This window comes from Heterodontus francisci, chromosome 35 (assembly GCF_036365525.1).
Source record: "Heterodontus francisci isolate sHetFra1 chromosome 35, sHetFra1.hap1, whole genome shotgun sequence".
NCBI lineage: Eukaryota > Metazoa > Chordata > Chondrichthyes > Heterodontiformes > Heterodontidae > Heterodontus > Heterodontus francisci.
The window spans coordinates 48,990,627-49,006,523 of record NC_090405.1 but is presented as its reverse complement, the minus strand read 5'-3'; the positions used below and the strand labels follow the sequence as shown (position 1 = coordinate 49,006,523).

The 15,897-nt window shown below is 40.5% G+C and overlaps 1 protein-coding gene across 3 annotated transcripts in view; it reads left to right on the top strand.

The window, feature by feature from the left end:
- scaper (S-phase cyclin A-associated protein in the ER) overlaps nt 1–15,897 on the top strand; it is a 384,847-nt gene that overhangs the window by 179,546 nt on the left and 189,404 nt on the right. For all 3 annotated transcript variants that reach the window (XM_068015512.1, XM_068015509.1, XM_068015510.1), the window contains exons 21-22: nt 1,805–1,870; nt 10,817–10,943. In XM_068015512.1, the coding sequence (XP_067871613.1) occupies nt 1,805–1,870; nt 10,817–10,943 (193 nt within the window). The remainder of the gene's footprint in view (nt 1–1,804; nt 1,871–10,816; nt 10,944–15,897) is intronic.

Sequence of the window (15,897 nt, the reverse complement as noted above, 5' to 3'; positions counted from 1 at the left end):
CTGCCCATCACCTGGGACTTTAGTCTTGTTTTAAAAAAAGCTATTTGTTTCACACCTACAACTGCAACAGAAACTTGTATTTATATAGTGCCTTTAATATAATAAAATGTTCCAAGGCACATCAGAGGAGTGTTATAAAGCAACATTTGACATCGAACCACTTGAAACTATATTAGGGTAGGTGACCAAAAGATTGGTCAAAGAGGTAGGTATTGAGGGATATCTTAAAGGAGGAAAGGGAGATGGCGAGGTTTCGGGATGGATTTCCAGAGCTTAGAGTCTTGGCAGCTGAAAGCATGGCCACCTAAACTAGAGGAATTAAAATCTGGGATGTTCGAGACCAGGATTGGAGGAGCGCAGAGAGTTCAGAGGGTTGTGAGGTTGGAGGAGGTACAGAGACAGGAAGGGAAGAGGTCTTAGAGGTATTTGAAAACAAGGATAAGAATTTTAAAATTGAAGCGTAGCTTAACCGGGAGCCAAAGTAGGTCAGTGAGAATAGGAGTGATAGGTGAAGGGTATGAGTAAGGATGCTGGTAGCAGTGTTCTGGATGACCTGAAGTTTATGGAGGATAGAATGTAGGAAGCCTACCAGGAGTGAATTGGCATAGTCTATAAGTAACAAAGGCATGGATGAGGGTTTCATTCGCAGATGAACTGAAGCAGGAGTGGAGTTGGGCAATGTTCGAGGTGGAAATAGGCAGTCTTAAAACCATGTATCTACAAAACTTGTGTTCTGGTAAAGTAAATTTAGATACCAGGTATGTCTTAAGTCTCTGGAAGTATTCTTTCTTCAGATGTGTCTATATATTATAGTGTGTGTATGTGTGTGTGTGTATATTTGTGTATATCTACTGCGCTATATGATGATACAAGTGGACACTACAGAAAATGGATCAAAAGGTCAAACTGGACAGCCCTGATATTACATGAAAAAAGTTCTTGCAGCATTGAAGCTCTGTCAGTAGATGTCACTGGCAGCTTTAGTGATAATATATTGTACCATAGTTACAGAGGGCACTTAAGCAATTTAAAGGGTCAGCATCATTACTGCATCAACTGCTCTTTCAGTTTGTTGAAGTCCAGCACTGCAAATTGGTGTCTGAATGGATTCCCAGTTTTGCAGTGCTAGATATAACTGAAGAATTGAAGTTAAAGTTTAGAGTGTTGCTGATTATCAACACAGCTAGAAAGGAAGAGATCTACTTCTGTGATATATTACAAGTCCTCTGTAGTGCCCATTGCCCACACTTCCTGCAAGTGTCACTTACTACTTGTAACATTTCGCCTTGGCACTTTGACAGTATCCCTGTCGTTTTAAGACCGTGTAACCTCCAAATCATCATCTACGTGCACATACACCTGTACACGGTATCAAAATGATCAATAATCAGTGCAGGATTAGCTGAGGAATGTTGGTTAAAATCAGCTGTTTTGCTTGTCTAGGACTGCAGAAGAGACATTTTTAAGTAGATACCATGAAATTGATGCGCGTACTTAAATTATGGAATAGAAATAAGTGACATAATCCTAAAACAACTTGCATCTTTTGTGTAGAAGAGCATCATTGAGCATTTCACAGATGAGGGAAAACCAATAATGGGGACAATAAGGGTGAGAAGTTTAGCCTGAAACTGCAGTTGAAAACATAGGATTTTAAGAAGTTTTTGAAGGAAGTGAGAGACATGACAAGGAAAAATGCTTTATTCTGTGTTGTAACTATGAATAATATATACTGGCCATTTTAGATTAGTATAAGACACAGCAGTTAATGTTTTAATGACTTTCTTCTGTTCACTCTATGCAGGGGTAAAGAGTTTGAAAGCTCACTGGAAGGCAAAGCTCAGATCCCAGACTCGCCCTTCAAAGCCAAGTAAGTGCTGTTTAAACAGACATGGCTCTTTAATGTGTAAGCAACAAATAAGCAGTTGCGAGTAGCGGTTGCATCGTAGCAAGTTCATACATTTGGAAGCAGCCATTGGTTAATGCTAAGGCTTAGCTTTAGGGTTATGTACTATAATAAAAACAGGTAACGCTGGAAATGCACCACAGGTCTAACTCCATCAAAGAAAGTTTAATGTTTTGGGTAGAGGTGATCGGTGAGTGCCTTTATTAGAGAACCAGAACAAAGAGTGAAGGAATGAAGAAGAAGTGAAGGTCACAAGGAGAACAATCCAATGTTAATGGTTCCTCATGGGTTTGATGGGCTGCAGTCATTTTTGTTAAAGGAAATAACCAAGAGTTGGAACAAACTAGGAAAGAAATGGACAAATAGACCCAAATTAAAATCACCGTACAAACAAAAAGGTTAAGGGATAAGATGCTATATGGTAAACAGAACACTTGCTGCCAGTTCCTACAGTTCCTATGCCGTTAATGCTAAGAATTTCTTGGTGTGTTGAGAATTATAGAAAGGAACTGAAGTTTCTGCTTCTCCTGCACTTAAGTGCTGTGTATGTAGCTGAAGAAGTAGAACAAAGCCACAGTGTTAATTGGTTTAGCATCTTAATTTTACATTTATTGCTAAGAGACCACTCCTAATGGTTGATTGTGCTACCTAATGCAATTGTGAGCCATCAAGAGCGAGAAAGTCTCAAGTTGAGACTTGATTGCACAATGTTCAGCACCATTCGTGACTCCTCAGATATTGAAGCAGTCCGTGTAGTAATGCAGCAAGACTTAGACAATATCCAGGCTTGGGCTGATAAGTGGCAAGTGACATTCTCACCACACAAGTGCCAGGCAATGACCATCTCCAACAAGAGAGAATCTAACCATCTCCCCTTGACATTCAATGGCATTACCATCGATGAATCCCCCACTATCAACATCCTAGGGGCTACCATTGACCAGAAACTGAACTGGAGTAGCCATATAAATACCATGGCTACAAAAGCAGGTCAGGAATCCTGCAGCGAGTAACTCACCTCCTGACTCCCCAAAGCCTGTCCACCATCTACAAGGCACAAGTCAGGAGTGTGATGGAATACTCTCCACTTGCCTGGATGGGTGCAGCTCCAACAACACTCAAGAAGCTCGACACCATCCAGGACAAAGCAGCCCGCTTGATTGGCACCCCATCTACAAACATTCACTCCCTCTACCACCGGCGCACAGTGGCAGCAGTGTGTACCATCTACAAGACGCACTGCAGCAACGCACCAAGACTCCTTAAACAGCACCTTCCAAACCTGCGACCTCTACCACTAGAAGGACAAGGGCAGCAAATGCATGGGAACACCACCACCTGCAACTTCCCCTCCAGATCACACACCATCCTGACTTGGAACTATATCGCTGTTCCTTCACTGTCGCTGGGTCAAAATTCTGGAACTCCCTTCCTAACAGCACTGTGATTGTACCTACCCCACATGGACTGCAGCGGTTCAAGAAGGCAGCTCACCACCACCTTCTCGAGGGCAATTAGGGATGGGCAATAAATGCTGGCCTGGCCAGCGACTCCCACATCCCATGAATGAATTAAGAAAAATGTTGATCTGTAGTCCAAGCTGAAATTAAGTTGCTTTCCATTGCGCTGCTGCATTGAGCCCCTGCACCAAGAAGGGCTGAAATTAGCTGGGGGTCCTGCTTCTGATCACTAACAGTTAAGCTGTCCCTGCTATAAAACTGTGCATGGCAGTCCTCGTGTGAGGGTGATATTATACTTGGCTATGATGCCTCCCATGTTGAATAGTCTGCTCATTTGGCCACATGGGTGAGGCACAAGGGGACTGCTGGCACCAATGAAACCATAACTGTGAGTCGGTGGCCTCAGGTGAGGTGGGGAGAAAAGAAAAAAGTAAGTTTGTGCTATAAGGATATTTAAGCAGTATTAACACCGAGAAATGATAGGAAGAGCGAAGTAGAATGAAACAATCTGATCATAAAAGCAATCATCTTGTGTACACGTAATAAAAAAACACTGGCAGAAAATTATTAATTTTGCATCCTTTCTGAAAAATATTTAAATTTGAACCATGAGTTCTGTGTCCTTATCAGGAGGAACTGGATTGGAGGAGTCTGAGTCTAGCAATGTGAGGGAGTTCAGTTAATATCAGAGATGATTAATTACTCGACTGTTCCAGAAAATGCGTTATCTGCATATGTTAATTCCACTCCCTCAAACTGTCAGGCTCCATAACTCCTTTGGGCTAATTTCTCCAACTGATGCCTAAAAGAGGAAAAAAAGTATACAATTTACAGAAACCCTTCTTAACTGCTTTTTGAAAGTAGCATGAACAACTGTAAAGCAAATGATTATCTTAAGAGCCCTTCTGGTGGCTCAGTGAGTAAATACACCACATGGAGAGGTACTGAACCATGAAGGTGAGGAAGGTCCATGGTTCCATCCTGGTCGATATTTGGGTTACCTAGCTTCAGCTCGGGCAGTGATGTGGACTACTAAAATTCTTTTTGTGGCCCCTGAAGCAGGAGGGAGTAGAATTCAAGTAGGGTTCCTGCTCTTTATGGCTACCCATCATTCCTGCTAGAAAGTGCAAGTGTGTGTATAGGATTGAACTCTGCTTTGATGCCTTTTGCCCAGCTGAAGAGCAAGAATGTTGTCATGAGTCAGGTTGCAGAGGGTTGGCAGTACTTGTGGAAGTGTCAACATGAATCTACACTTTCAGCTGAGGACAATGGGAAGTTATGAGAGGAATCTACACTCCCCACTGTTGAGCACCATTTTCATTATTTTTAATTTACTGTGCAAGAACTGCAATGTTATCAGAAATGTGCACTGGCAAAGTTTGTACATTACTTGACATGTTAATCATGAAGATTAATTTGAAGAATATATGGGCATTTGATTAAAAATTCATGTAACCTATTGACTATTCAAGCAGCTGAACAAGTTCATGTTATCCTTCTGCTTTTAGTGCATTGTTTCCAATGAGAAATCCAACCCCTGCCATCTACCATTTGCCATGCATCTTTTTTTTAGCCGAATCCCAGGTTTTTAATCAATGCCACGTGGAACTAGCTATTGGATAGTAGTTCAAAGCAGCATAATCACAAGATAGGTGCAGATGAGGAAGGACTTCAGCCCATCTTAGCATGCCCGTCCAGAAAGAGCCTACATTCATAGCATCCAGCTATTTTGTAAATAACTGAAGCATTTTTCCTTCAGTGCCTTTACTAGAAGTCGACTTCATGTGCTTTGCTGACATGTCGTTTTCTTCCCACTGGCTTCCATAGTGAGCTCAGGAATTATGGTGGTAAAGCCTTGTTCTTACCACTTGATGGCATGGCGAGTAAACACGAAAACATTTGCACCATTTGGCTGCTTTAGTGCGTGTTCAGAAAGCTAAGAAATTTTCATATGTTCATCCCCATGTGTTATACAGAGCCCCCAAAAAAACTTTCATTGACGGTACTTTGCATTGCTCAGATATTTTCTGCTTAGAATGATCCTTTTGTGCCTGTGTTTATCAGAAAAATAATACACTTCATTTTTTTTTAGGTGGGTGGGGAAGGTTTGTGTGTCTTTTTCATTCTTTTAGTTTACCACCACGTGCAGAAGATAGTTAATCACAGATCAGAATCCACCCTCGGGGCTTGTAATTCAAACTTAAAAATCAGTCATCTTAAGTTTCACAGTATCAAAATGTAAATGCTTCAAGCACATTCTCATACTGTATGATACTTCTTGATCTCTATTTCAGTCTCTTTTCTGGTACTCTCATTTTTGGAAATCAAAAAGTTTCTTCCAGTTATGTGAGACCTGCATGTTCCAGCCAGCAGTACAGCAAAACAGCTAATAATTCACAGGTTGCTGACCAATTGTCTTAAGTCCACTGGTGTTTTATATAGCGCCTTTCATGGCCTCAGGATGTCCTTTACAGCCAATGAAATACTTTGAAGTGAAGCCACTGTTGTTTACTACACTCCCAAATAGCCACACTCTTATTGTGCCCCCTTGTTCTAGATCCTCCACCAGAGCAAATAGTTTCTCGTTATCTACCCTGTTGAATCCATTACTCACTTTAACTACCTTGGTTAGATCACTCATCAACCTTCTAAACACATGGGAATACAAGGCAAACTTATACAACCTGCCCTTATAATTTAACCCCATAAGCTATATATGATGCTGGTGAATCTACACTGTACTTCTTACAAGGCCAAAATATTTTTCCTGAGGTTTGGTACCCAAAACTGAATGCAGTACTCCAGAAAGGGTCTGACTAAAGCTCTGTACAACTGACAGATTACTTCCCCACTTTTGCATTCCACTCCCCTTGATAAAAATGCCAACATTCCGTTAGCCTTTTTAATTACTTTTAGTGATTTGTGTACCTGGGCACCTGAATCCCTTTGTTTCTCCAAAGCTCCCAGTCTCCCACAATTAAGAAAATATTCTGATTTGTCTTTCTCAGATCCAAAATGTATGATTTCACACTTAACAGCATTTAACTCCATTCGCCATAGTTTTGCCTGCTTGCTTAGTCTGTCTGCCTTTTTGTAACTTCCACCTGTCATCCACATGACTCACTGAGCCTCCTAACTTATTGTCTGAAAACTTGTATATGCAACTCCCCATTCCTATATTTAAGTCATTAATATATGTGGTGAAAAACTGAGGCCCCAGTACAGATACCCAGGGCACATCACTTGTCATATCCCACCAATACAAACCCTTTATCCCTATTGTCTGTATCCTACATCCCACCCCATAAGGTTTCCTCTCATTGTATCCACTGTCATCTTTGCTGATACTCTCTTTTGCAAAACCTTATGAAATGCTTTTTTTGGAAGTCCACAATCCACTATCCACCATGTTAGTGACCTCCTCAAAAAATTTCAACTCGATTAGTCAGACATGAACTTCCCTGCACAAATCCATGCTCACTCTCTTAGATCAACTGGTACTTGTCCAAGTACTCAGTCATTCCGTCTTTGATGATAGATTCCAGCAACTTCTCCACAATTGATGTTTAACTCCTGGGGTTGTGTTCATTCCTCTGTTGGTGGTAGGTTCTGAATTCAGTCTAAATCAAAATTTGCAATTTCAGTAGCACTATATGATGTGCTAGTTTGGTACGCATTTAGAATAAATATCTGTCAGTGTAAAAATAGCCTGAGATGCTAGTGAAAGAAGCGGTGTCAGAATGAAGGGCCATTCTGTTTTTAATCCTAGTGCATCTGATATTCTTCTTCCTGTTACAGGCATGGTGGTAGCTGTCATTTAAATAAAAAGAGTTACGTGAAAGCCTGAGGGGGAGCTTATAATCATTATCATTTGCACAAGAGTACAAAGAGTTCTCTTTGCTCATTACCTCAATCAAAAGCATGCTTTCACAAAAAGAGCTATGAAACTCTGACAGGCAATATCATAATTCAACTATATGGTTTTATTAAAATATGAGGGTCCTAATTGTGACATAACTTATACATTCATTGAATACCCATCGCAACATCAAAAGTTGATGTCTTGATGCTGGTGGAGTGCTTTGCTAGTCTTTTGACTAGAATTGGTGAAAATTTAGAATGTTAAGGTGAAATTTTGTTAAACCGTCTACAGTTTGTAGAAATTGGAATTGTCAGATGCCTACCACCATGAATTTCTCTTGAGTAATATAATTTTACCCCCATCCCCAGGTATTCTCTACGTTGTAAAAGGGCAGGGGAGAGGAAGAAGTTTGTAGAGTCCAATCAAAAGTCATAAGATTATTGCATTCGTAATACAGTAAGGGATACCACAGGGAGAGTGCCCAGTGCACTCTCATTAGCCTCAGATCATGAGTATGTCATATCATTTAGGTACAGTAGAGCCCATTGATGGTGAAAGTCTTATGCAATGAGATTACTTATAGTGGAACTTTTGGCAGTGAGAAATTTTGAAACCAGCAACCTCCCAGTATGAAAAACGCAACACTCAAAGACTTCAGAACACCTCTGAGAAACCATCTGAAAGCACTTCACACACACTAAATTATTTTGAAGTGCAGTGGCTGTTATGTCAGCAAACAAGCATTCAATTTATACACAGAAAAAACACACAAACCGCTGTGAGATGAATAACCACTTAATTGATTTTTGATGCTGCTGATTGAGGGAAAAATATTTGCCACGGCATTAGAAGAGCTCCATGGGATCTTGGCATCCACGTGATCAATCAGAACAGTGAGACGGAGGCCTAGTTTAATATCTTACTCAAAAGACAGTACTTTCAAGAATGGAGCACTCCCTCACTGCTGCAGTGAAGCGTCAACCTTGACTATATATTCAGCATCAGGAATTTGACTTTGAGGTAAGAATGCCAGCAACTGAGCCAGGTTGACACTGACATGAACCCACTAAATGCCAGCGAGGGTGATCAGATTTGACAACATGTTAATATTTGATTGTGACACTCAAACAACAATAAAGAATAAAATCAATTTTAGTTACCATTACAAGATGCTCTCCATTTTGAGCAATCAATTCCTCATTGATAGTTTAATGCACTCTTATGAATGGTGTGCAGAGAAAACCATTGGTGTTCTAATGCACAACTCCACAGTACACATTGCTGAATTCCCAGTCTCATCCATGTCAGTATAAGGAAGAGTTGAGTGAAGTCTGGCTTCTTCTACATAGGAAATAAGAGTCATCCTTGGAAGCACAAGGGTAAGAATGAGGAAAGATCACCTGACTACTCTTTCAGGTGTGGCTGGTGAGGTGGTGTGAAATATGGCCACAGTTGAGGAAAAGGAGAAAGTAACTATCCATCATTTTTTTTTTAAATGGAGGGTTATCATCTGTCACTTGCACTAAATCACAAATGCATATATATAGTTACAGACTCTGAGACTGCAAAAGAAGTGTACTTTCTGTGTTGGAAAGCAATTTTCCCTTGGGGTAAGCTTAACGCACTTGAAATCTTAGTCAGTCACCAACTGTACCAATGACTGAAATTGGAACATTTGTTCATTTCGTTCCTGAATCCTTACCAGAGGCAATTTTTGAACTCTATGATATCTCCTGTTGAGCACTTTCAGATTGGTTAGCATAAAACTTTCTAATGTTTTAACATGCAAATACAGTGTATTACATTAGCATCTTGGGTTTCAGTGTCTCACCTCCCATGTGGCTCAACAAATCTGTAGCTAACCAAGCAGGTATTTGACTTCAGTTCTAAAATTAATTCTTCAGATGTTCAAATGCTCTGGCTCCAAAGTACATTCCTGTGAGCCACCTCAGTCAGTTGATTTGATTGTAAAACTCTTGTCACTACTTGATTATCAGTGGAAGGTTGCGAGTTAATTTACATAAGCTGGCTAAGTAATTTCAACCTGAACTGAATGGAAGATGAAGGCTCGGCTCTGACAATTCACCAAATTCTGAGCCAACCAAAGCACATCAGTCTCTTCCGCTCATATGAATATTGGAGTGGGCAGGCGAAAGGGTACATCTGTTGTTGAGATGCTTGTGTGTTATGCTAGGAAACTGTTACTAAATGATGCTTTCCAAAAGTAAAAAAAAAAGTCGTGTGCAGTTGGGGAGATGCAAATATAAAGAGAAGCGATGGTGGTGCGGGGGCAGTGCTGCAGATGAGAAATGATTTTGTGAAAGGACTTTGGGCGTAGAGTCATCAATGATTTTGTAATAATATCCAACACTTAGTTTTATACATTGTACCTCTGCAGAGATTTTGTTCAGTCCCATAATACGTTGCGTCTTCAGATCAAGCTATGGCAGAGGTCATGTTATGAATTAGGAAGTCACTCCTCTGCTTATCATATTTAGAACTTTAGCCAACAGCCGGGAAGTTCACTGTGATGGTTAAAGGTTCATTTTAAACTCCCTCATTATTGTCTTTGTGGTTTCATATTTAGCCCATTAAGTGTAACCATATTTGAAGCTTATCCTTGGAATATTTGATCAAAAAATACACGCAATTTTGAATGAAAGCTTAGCACTAAAATTTGTGAAGTATGAAGATTCACACATGAAACTCATTTTAATGTGGCTTTATTGTGAGGAGAGTTTGGAATGAATTCAGGTAATGTATCTTGTAGTGTCTTCCTGATTCTTGAACTGAAATATCCTCCATCCAGCACAATCCCATCCATAGAGGCATAATTGTTGGGGGTAACAATGGTATGAGGTTTTAGTTCTAAGCTTGGATTGAAGCCAAACTAATTTAGCGCAGTTGAAGACCACATTAAATACAATCTTCAGCATCATAGCAACGTGGTTACACAGCAATTATCAACCTAGGTTGTATATCTGTGTTGTACAGAGGACAAATACCAGCAAAAGAATGAAAACACTACAAGGCTTATCTTTTTGTGCTGCTTCCTGATAAAGTTTGAGATTAGAAACTGAAACCAGGGTGGATGATAAGTGAAATTTTTTGGGGTGGTTGGTAGTGTAGTGATACAAAACCAGCAATCCAGAGGTTGAGTTCAAATACCATCATAGCAAATTGTGGAATTGAATTCAATAAATCTGGTAATTTGTGGACTAGAATCAGAGAATGAAAATGAGCATGAAGGCTGCAGCATTGTCATTGGAAACCTAACTAGTTCACTAAGTCCTTCTGCCATCCCTGTCTGTTTAGTCCTACGCATAATTCTAATCCCATGTTACGCAGTTTACTTTTAACACCCTCTGTAGTGCCCTTGCAAACAAATCAGTGGTCTAAGAATGAATTTCTACTAAGAAGGCCTACAACCATTTTCTTAGGACAGCTCAGGATAGTTAATCGCTTTTCCAGTGTTGCCCAGGTCCCAAGAACAAATGAATGGATATTTCTCTTCATATCTTTCAATCCATTTCAGTTTGTAACCAACAATAGAAGCAATTTAATCAACACTTTTATCTTTTCACACAGACTACAGAGGTTAGTGAAAGATCTCCTGAAGCAGCAACAAGGACAGGATAGCGGGCCATGGGCAAACAACAAGGTGTCTTCTCTCGACAGGACACTGGGAGAGATTAACCGCATACTAGAGAAACAGGTACTGTCACTAGTTACAGTGCTTTGGTGTTTAATCGAAAAGAGATAAATTACTTTTTGAAGGTAAATAATGTTTTGGAGACAACTCCTTATAAGTATTGAGGCTGGAAGATTATTTATCATTCGAGTGAGTTTTTGTGCCAGATGCTGTCCAAAATGTTTGAACAATGTGAAGGGGATTCTGTGATTTCAGAGCAGCACCAAATCCTCTTTCAGAAATCAGCTAAAGTAATTTTCCCCTTACACACCACTATTGTGAGGAGTCCAACATGCCTATACTTACTTTCATTTACCACTTCCATCTGCTTGTATGTATTAATTTTCCATTATGCACGTGGAAACTGTGTTGGATAGTTCATGCACAAGTCATCAATATTGTTTCCACTATTGCAGCTATGACAGACTTCAACTCAATTGGAAGAATGTTGTAGACAATCTGGAAAGAAGCAGTTCCAAACATCAGATATCCATTGCATTAAATTCAAAATCCTTATCCTCATCTATAAATCTCTCCATGCCTTTTTTCCCACCCTATCTCTGCCATCTCCTCCCGCCCTGTATTCCACCTTGAGTGCTTTGTACCTCTGAAAAGCCTTGTATGCATCTATCCCCTCATGTTCCACCAGAACGTTTAGCTGCTTTGGTCCTAAACTTTGAAACTATCTTCCCAAATTTCTCCACTTTTTAAAAAACTTCCTCAAGAGCCTTTTTTTGACCAAGGTTTTGGCCACCGCTTCTAATCTCTCATTTCTTCGCTTAGTGTCCCCTTTCCTTACAACTATTTGTAAAACACCTTGGGACTATTATTATGTTAAAGATTATTGTATAAATGCAAGTTGTTGTTGCTATTTTTGCCCTTGTTATTCTCCTCCTCCTGCTCCTCATCCTCCACCTCGTATTCCTTGTCCTGCTCCTCTATCTGGGTGGCAGCAGCTAAGGAACTGAACTTCGCCAGAAAGTAATTAATGTAAGGCTTTTAGGACAGGAATTGAGTATCTGCCATTCTGTTTATGAAGAAACAAAATTAGCATCTTCAATTTTTTTTTGTAGTGAATGTCCAGCAGAATTGCTCGTGGTAAATAAAGAATGGGTTATTTCATGGAAGTAAGGATGTAACTGCCATGTAACACTCAATATTGCCACGGTATTTAACCTAACTGTTCCATTTAAAACCACAAAGTCTCATTGCTGTTACTTGGCAGATTTGTGGGTTGACATACTTGTAAATTGTCAGCTCCAGATCAGAATAATCTGGCATGAAATGCCTGCTTTCCCTTCTTTTCAAATACAAAACTTTTAAATGGGACTCCTAAAACATGATGGACATGTGATGATTGGAAGACTTTTTACATTCCCTTTGTTTGAATTACTATTGGAATGATTGCAGAGTATCTGATAATTGTTGATCCTACAGCCCAAACCTCTCCTCTCCCTTTTCATTTTATGCACAATAGTTAAAATGAGTAGTGGTTGCACACAGTGGCACATTTGAAATCAGGTGCTCACTGCATGGGGAATCACGTGCACAAACTCATCGTGTAACATGTAACAACATTCCAGAGGTGGCTGTCGAGCATAATATTGGTTCAGATTACGGCCCTTGATAAAATGTTAGTGAGTAAAACTGCCCTTTGTAAATCTGAAAAGTATATCAGGACGTTAAGCTCTCTTCTCACCTCTGATGCTCTTTGTCCTCTTATGAAAATGACAACAATTACAGCTGGCATCTTAGTAGAGCCCAGAAACCTTTGTATTCTTTGTTGTTTTATTTGGTGTGGTGGAGTGGAAGAAGTCACTTGAGTGTTGAGTTAATGAAGATTTTGTTCAGAAATGACAATTATCAATCTATAGATAGAACAGTGCTGACGCGGAATGCGGTTTGGTACAGGATGTGAAGCTGAAATTTGGTGAGTGAGGGAATCTTAAGCATGAATCTCTTTCTGAAATCTAGTCTTGTTTACATTTAGCATTTAACTGTTAACTGTTTAAGTTTCTTTCAGTCTTAAGCAGGAATAAACAAGCTCTCTACTGGAGTATCGCTGAACCTAGTTAACTAGGTAGCTTGTTTCAGTTGGTTTCTGTAGCTGTAGCAGAGCAGACTCATCTGAGTTTTCAAGTAGTATCAATACAGGGGTCCGGAATGCAGCTTGTCACGGAGTGTGGTTTGGCACAGTATGAAGTTGGAGTTTGGTGAGTGAGAGAGTTTGGTGAAGTGGGGGGGAAGGAGGTGCTCCTTTCTTTTTCTACCTTTTTCACCCTCCAGTATTTGTTTCTTCAGTGTAGGGAAATAAGCTGATAGGTAAAATACTTAACAGTTACTCACCAATCATAAATAGACTGTAAGGTTAAGCTATGGCAGGACAGCTCAGCCGAGTGGAATGTGCACCCTGTGGCATGTGGAAACTGATGGATGCACCATGTGTGCTAGCAGACACATTTGCAGGAAGTGCCACCAGCTGCAGAAATTGGAGCTCCGGCTTTCAGAATTCAGGGGGTGGCTAGAGTCACTGTGGTGCATCCGCGAGGCGGAGGACTATGGATAGCACGTTTAGGCAGGTAGTCACACCACAGGTTATGAGCATGCAGGCAGAGAGGGAATGGGTGACCACCAGGTAGTCAAAGAGAACCAGGCAGATAGTGCAGGAGTCCCCTGAGACGATCTCGCTCGCTAACTGGTTTTCCATTTTGGATACTGGTGAAGCCGATGGTTCCTCAGAGGCGTGCAGCCAGAGCCAGGTCCTTGGCACCATGGTAGCTCAACTGCACAGGAGGGGAGGAAGAAGAGTGGAAGAGCAGTAGTAATAGAGGATTCATTAGTTAGGAGAACAGACAGGCGTTTCTGCTGCCGTAGACGTGCCTCCAGGATTGTATGTTCCCTCCCTGATGCCAGAGTCAAGGGTGTCACAGAGCGGCTGCAGGACATTCTTCTGGGGGAGGGTGAACAGCCAGAGGTCGTGGTCCACATTGGTGCCAGCAACATAGGTAGGAAGAGGGATGAGGTCCTGAAAGCAGATTTTAGGGAGCTAGGAAAGAGATTAAAAAGCAGGACCTCCAAAGCAATAATCTCAGAATTACTCCCAGTGCCACGTGCTAGTGAGAATTGTAATAGGAGGATTGAGCGATTGAACACATCACTGGAGAATTGGTGTAGGAGTGAGAGCATCAGATTTCTGGTGCAGATGGGAACTGTGCAAGATGGACTGGTTGCACCCTAACAGGACCAGGACTAAAATCCTCACAGGGAGATTTGCGAGTGCTGTTGGGGAGCATTTCAATTAGATTGGCAGGGGGATGGGAACCTGAGAGGGAGCTCAGATTGGATGGAAGCAACACTGGTAACAGGAAGTACAAAAGTAGTAAGTGAAATTAGCAGTCAGACGAAGCAAAGGCAAGCGTCAAATAGGATCAGAATGCAGGATAATGTTAAAAAGACAAAGTTAAGGGCACTCTTTCTGAATGCACACAGCATTTGCAACAAGGTAGATGATTTGAAGGCACAAATAGAGGTAAATGGGTATGATTTAATTGCTATTACAGAGACGTGGTTACAGGGTGACCAAGACTGGGAATTGAATATTCAAGGATATTCGTCATTTAGGAAGGATAGGCAAAAAGGAAAAGGAGGTGGGGTAGTACTCTTAATAAGGGACAAGATCAGTATATTAATGAGAGATGTTAGATCAAGGTGTAGAATTAGTTTGGGTGGAGCTAAGAAACAGCAAGGGGCAGCGAACATTGGTGGTGGTTATTTATAAGCCACCTGAGAGTAGTGGTAATGTTGGGTACAGTATAAATCAAGAAATTAGAAGTGCATGTAACATGAGTAATACAGTAATAATGGGCACCTTCAATTTACATATAGACTGGGTAAAGCAAATCAGCACTAATGCTGTGGAGGATGAATTCCTAGAGTGCATATGAGCTGGGTTTCTGGAGCAGTACGTTGAACCAACTAGGGATTGGGCTATTTTAGATTTAGTATCAAGTAATGAGATGGGGCTAATTAATAGCCTTGCTGTAAAGGAGATTTCGGGAAATAGTGACTAAAATATGATAGAATTTTAAATTGTTTCAAAGTGATGTAGTTCATTCTGAAACTAGGGTCTTAAATCTGAACAAAGGAAACTATGAAGGTGTGAGGGGCAAGTTGGCTATGTTGGATTGGGAAAATACACTAATAGATTTGACAGTAGACAGGCAATGGCTAGTATTTAAAGAAGTATTACATGGTCTACAACAAATATACATTCCTTTAAGACACAAAAACCCAACAGGAAAGATGAATCAACCGTGGCTAACAAAAGAAGTTAAAGATAGCATTAGATCAAAGGAAGTGGGTTATAAGGTTGCCAGAAAAAATGGTAAACCCAAGGATTGGGAGCAATTTAGAATCCAGCAAAGGATAGCCAAGAAACTGATAAAGAAAGGGAAAAGAGAATATGAATGCAAGCTAGCAAGAAACATAAAGATGGACTGTAGAAGCTTCTTTAGGTATGTGAAAAGGAAAAGATTAGCAAGGACAAATATGGGTCCATTGCAGATGGAGACAGGAGAATTTATAATGGAGAATAGGGAAATGGTGGGGAAACTAAACAATTACCTTGTGTCTGTCTTCACAGAGGAGAATACAGAAAATCTCCCAGAAATACTAGGGAACCAAGGAATTTGTGAAAATGAGGAACTGACAAAAATGGGTATAAATAAAAAGGTAGTACTTGAAAAAGTAACTGGATTGAAGGTTGATAAATCCCTGGACCAGATGAGCTACATCCCAGAGTGTTGAAGGAGGTGGCTATAGAGATAGTGGATGCATTGGTAGTTTCTTTCAAAATTCTATAGATTCTGGAAAGGTTCCTGCAGACTGGAAGTAGCAAATGTAACCACTATTTAAGAAAGGAAGGAGAGAGAAAACAGGGAACTACAGACCTGTTAGTTTGACAACAGTAGTAGAGAAA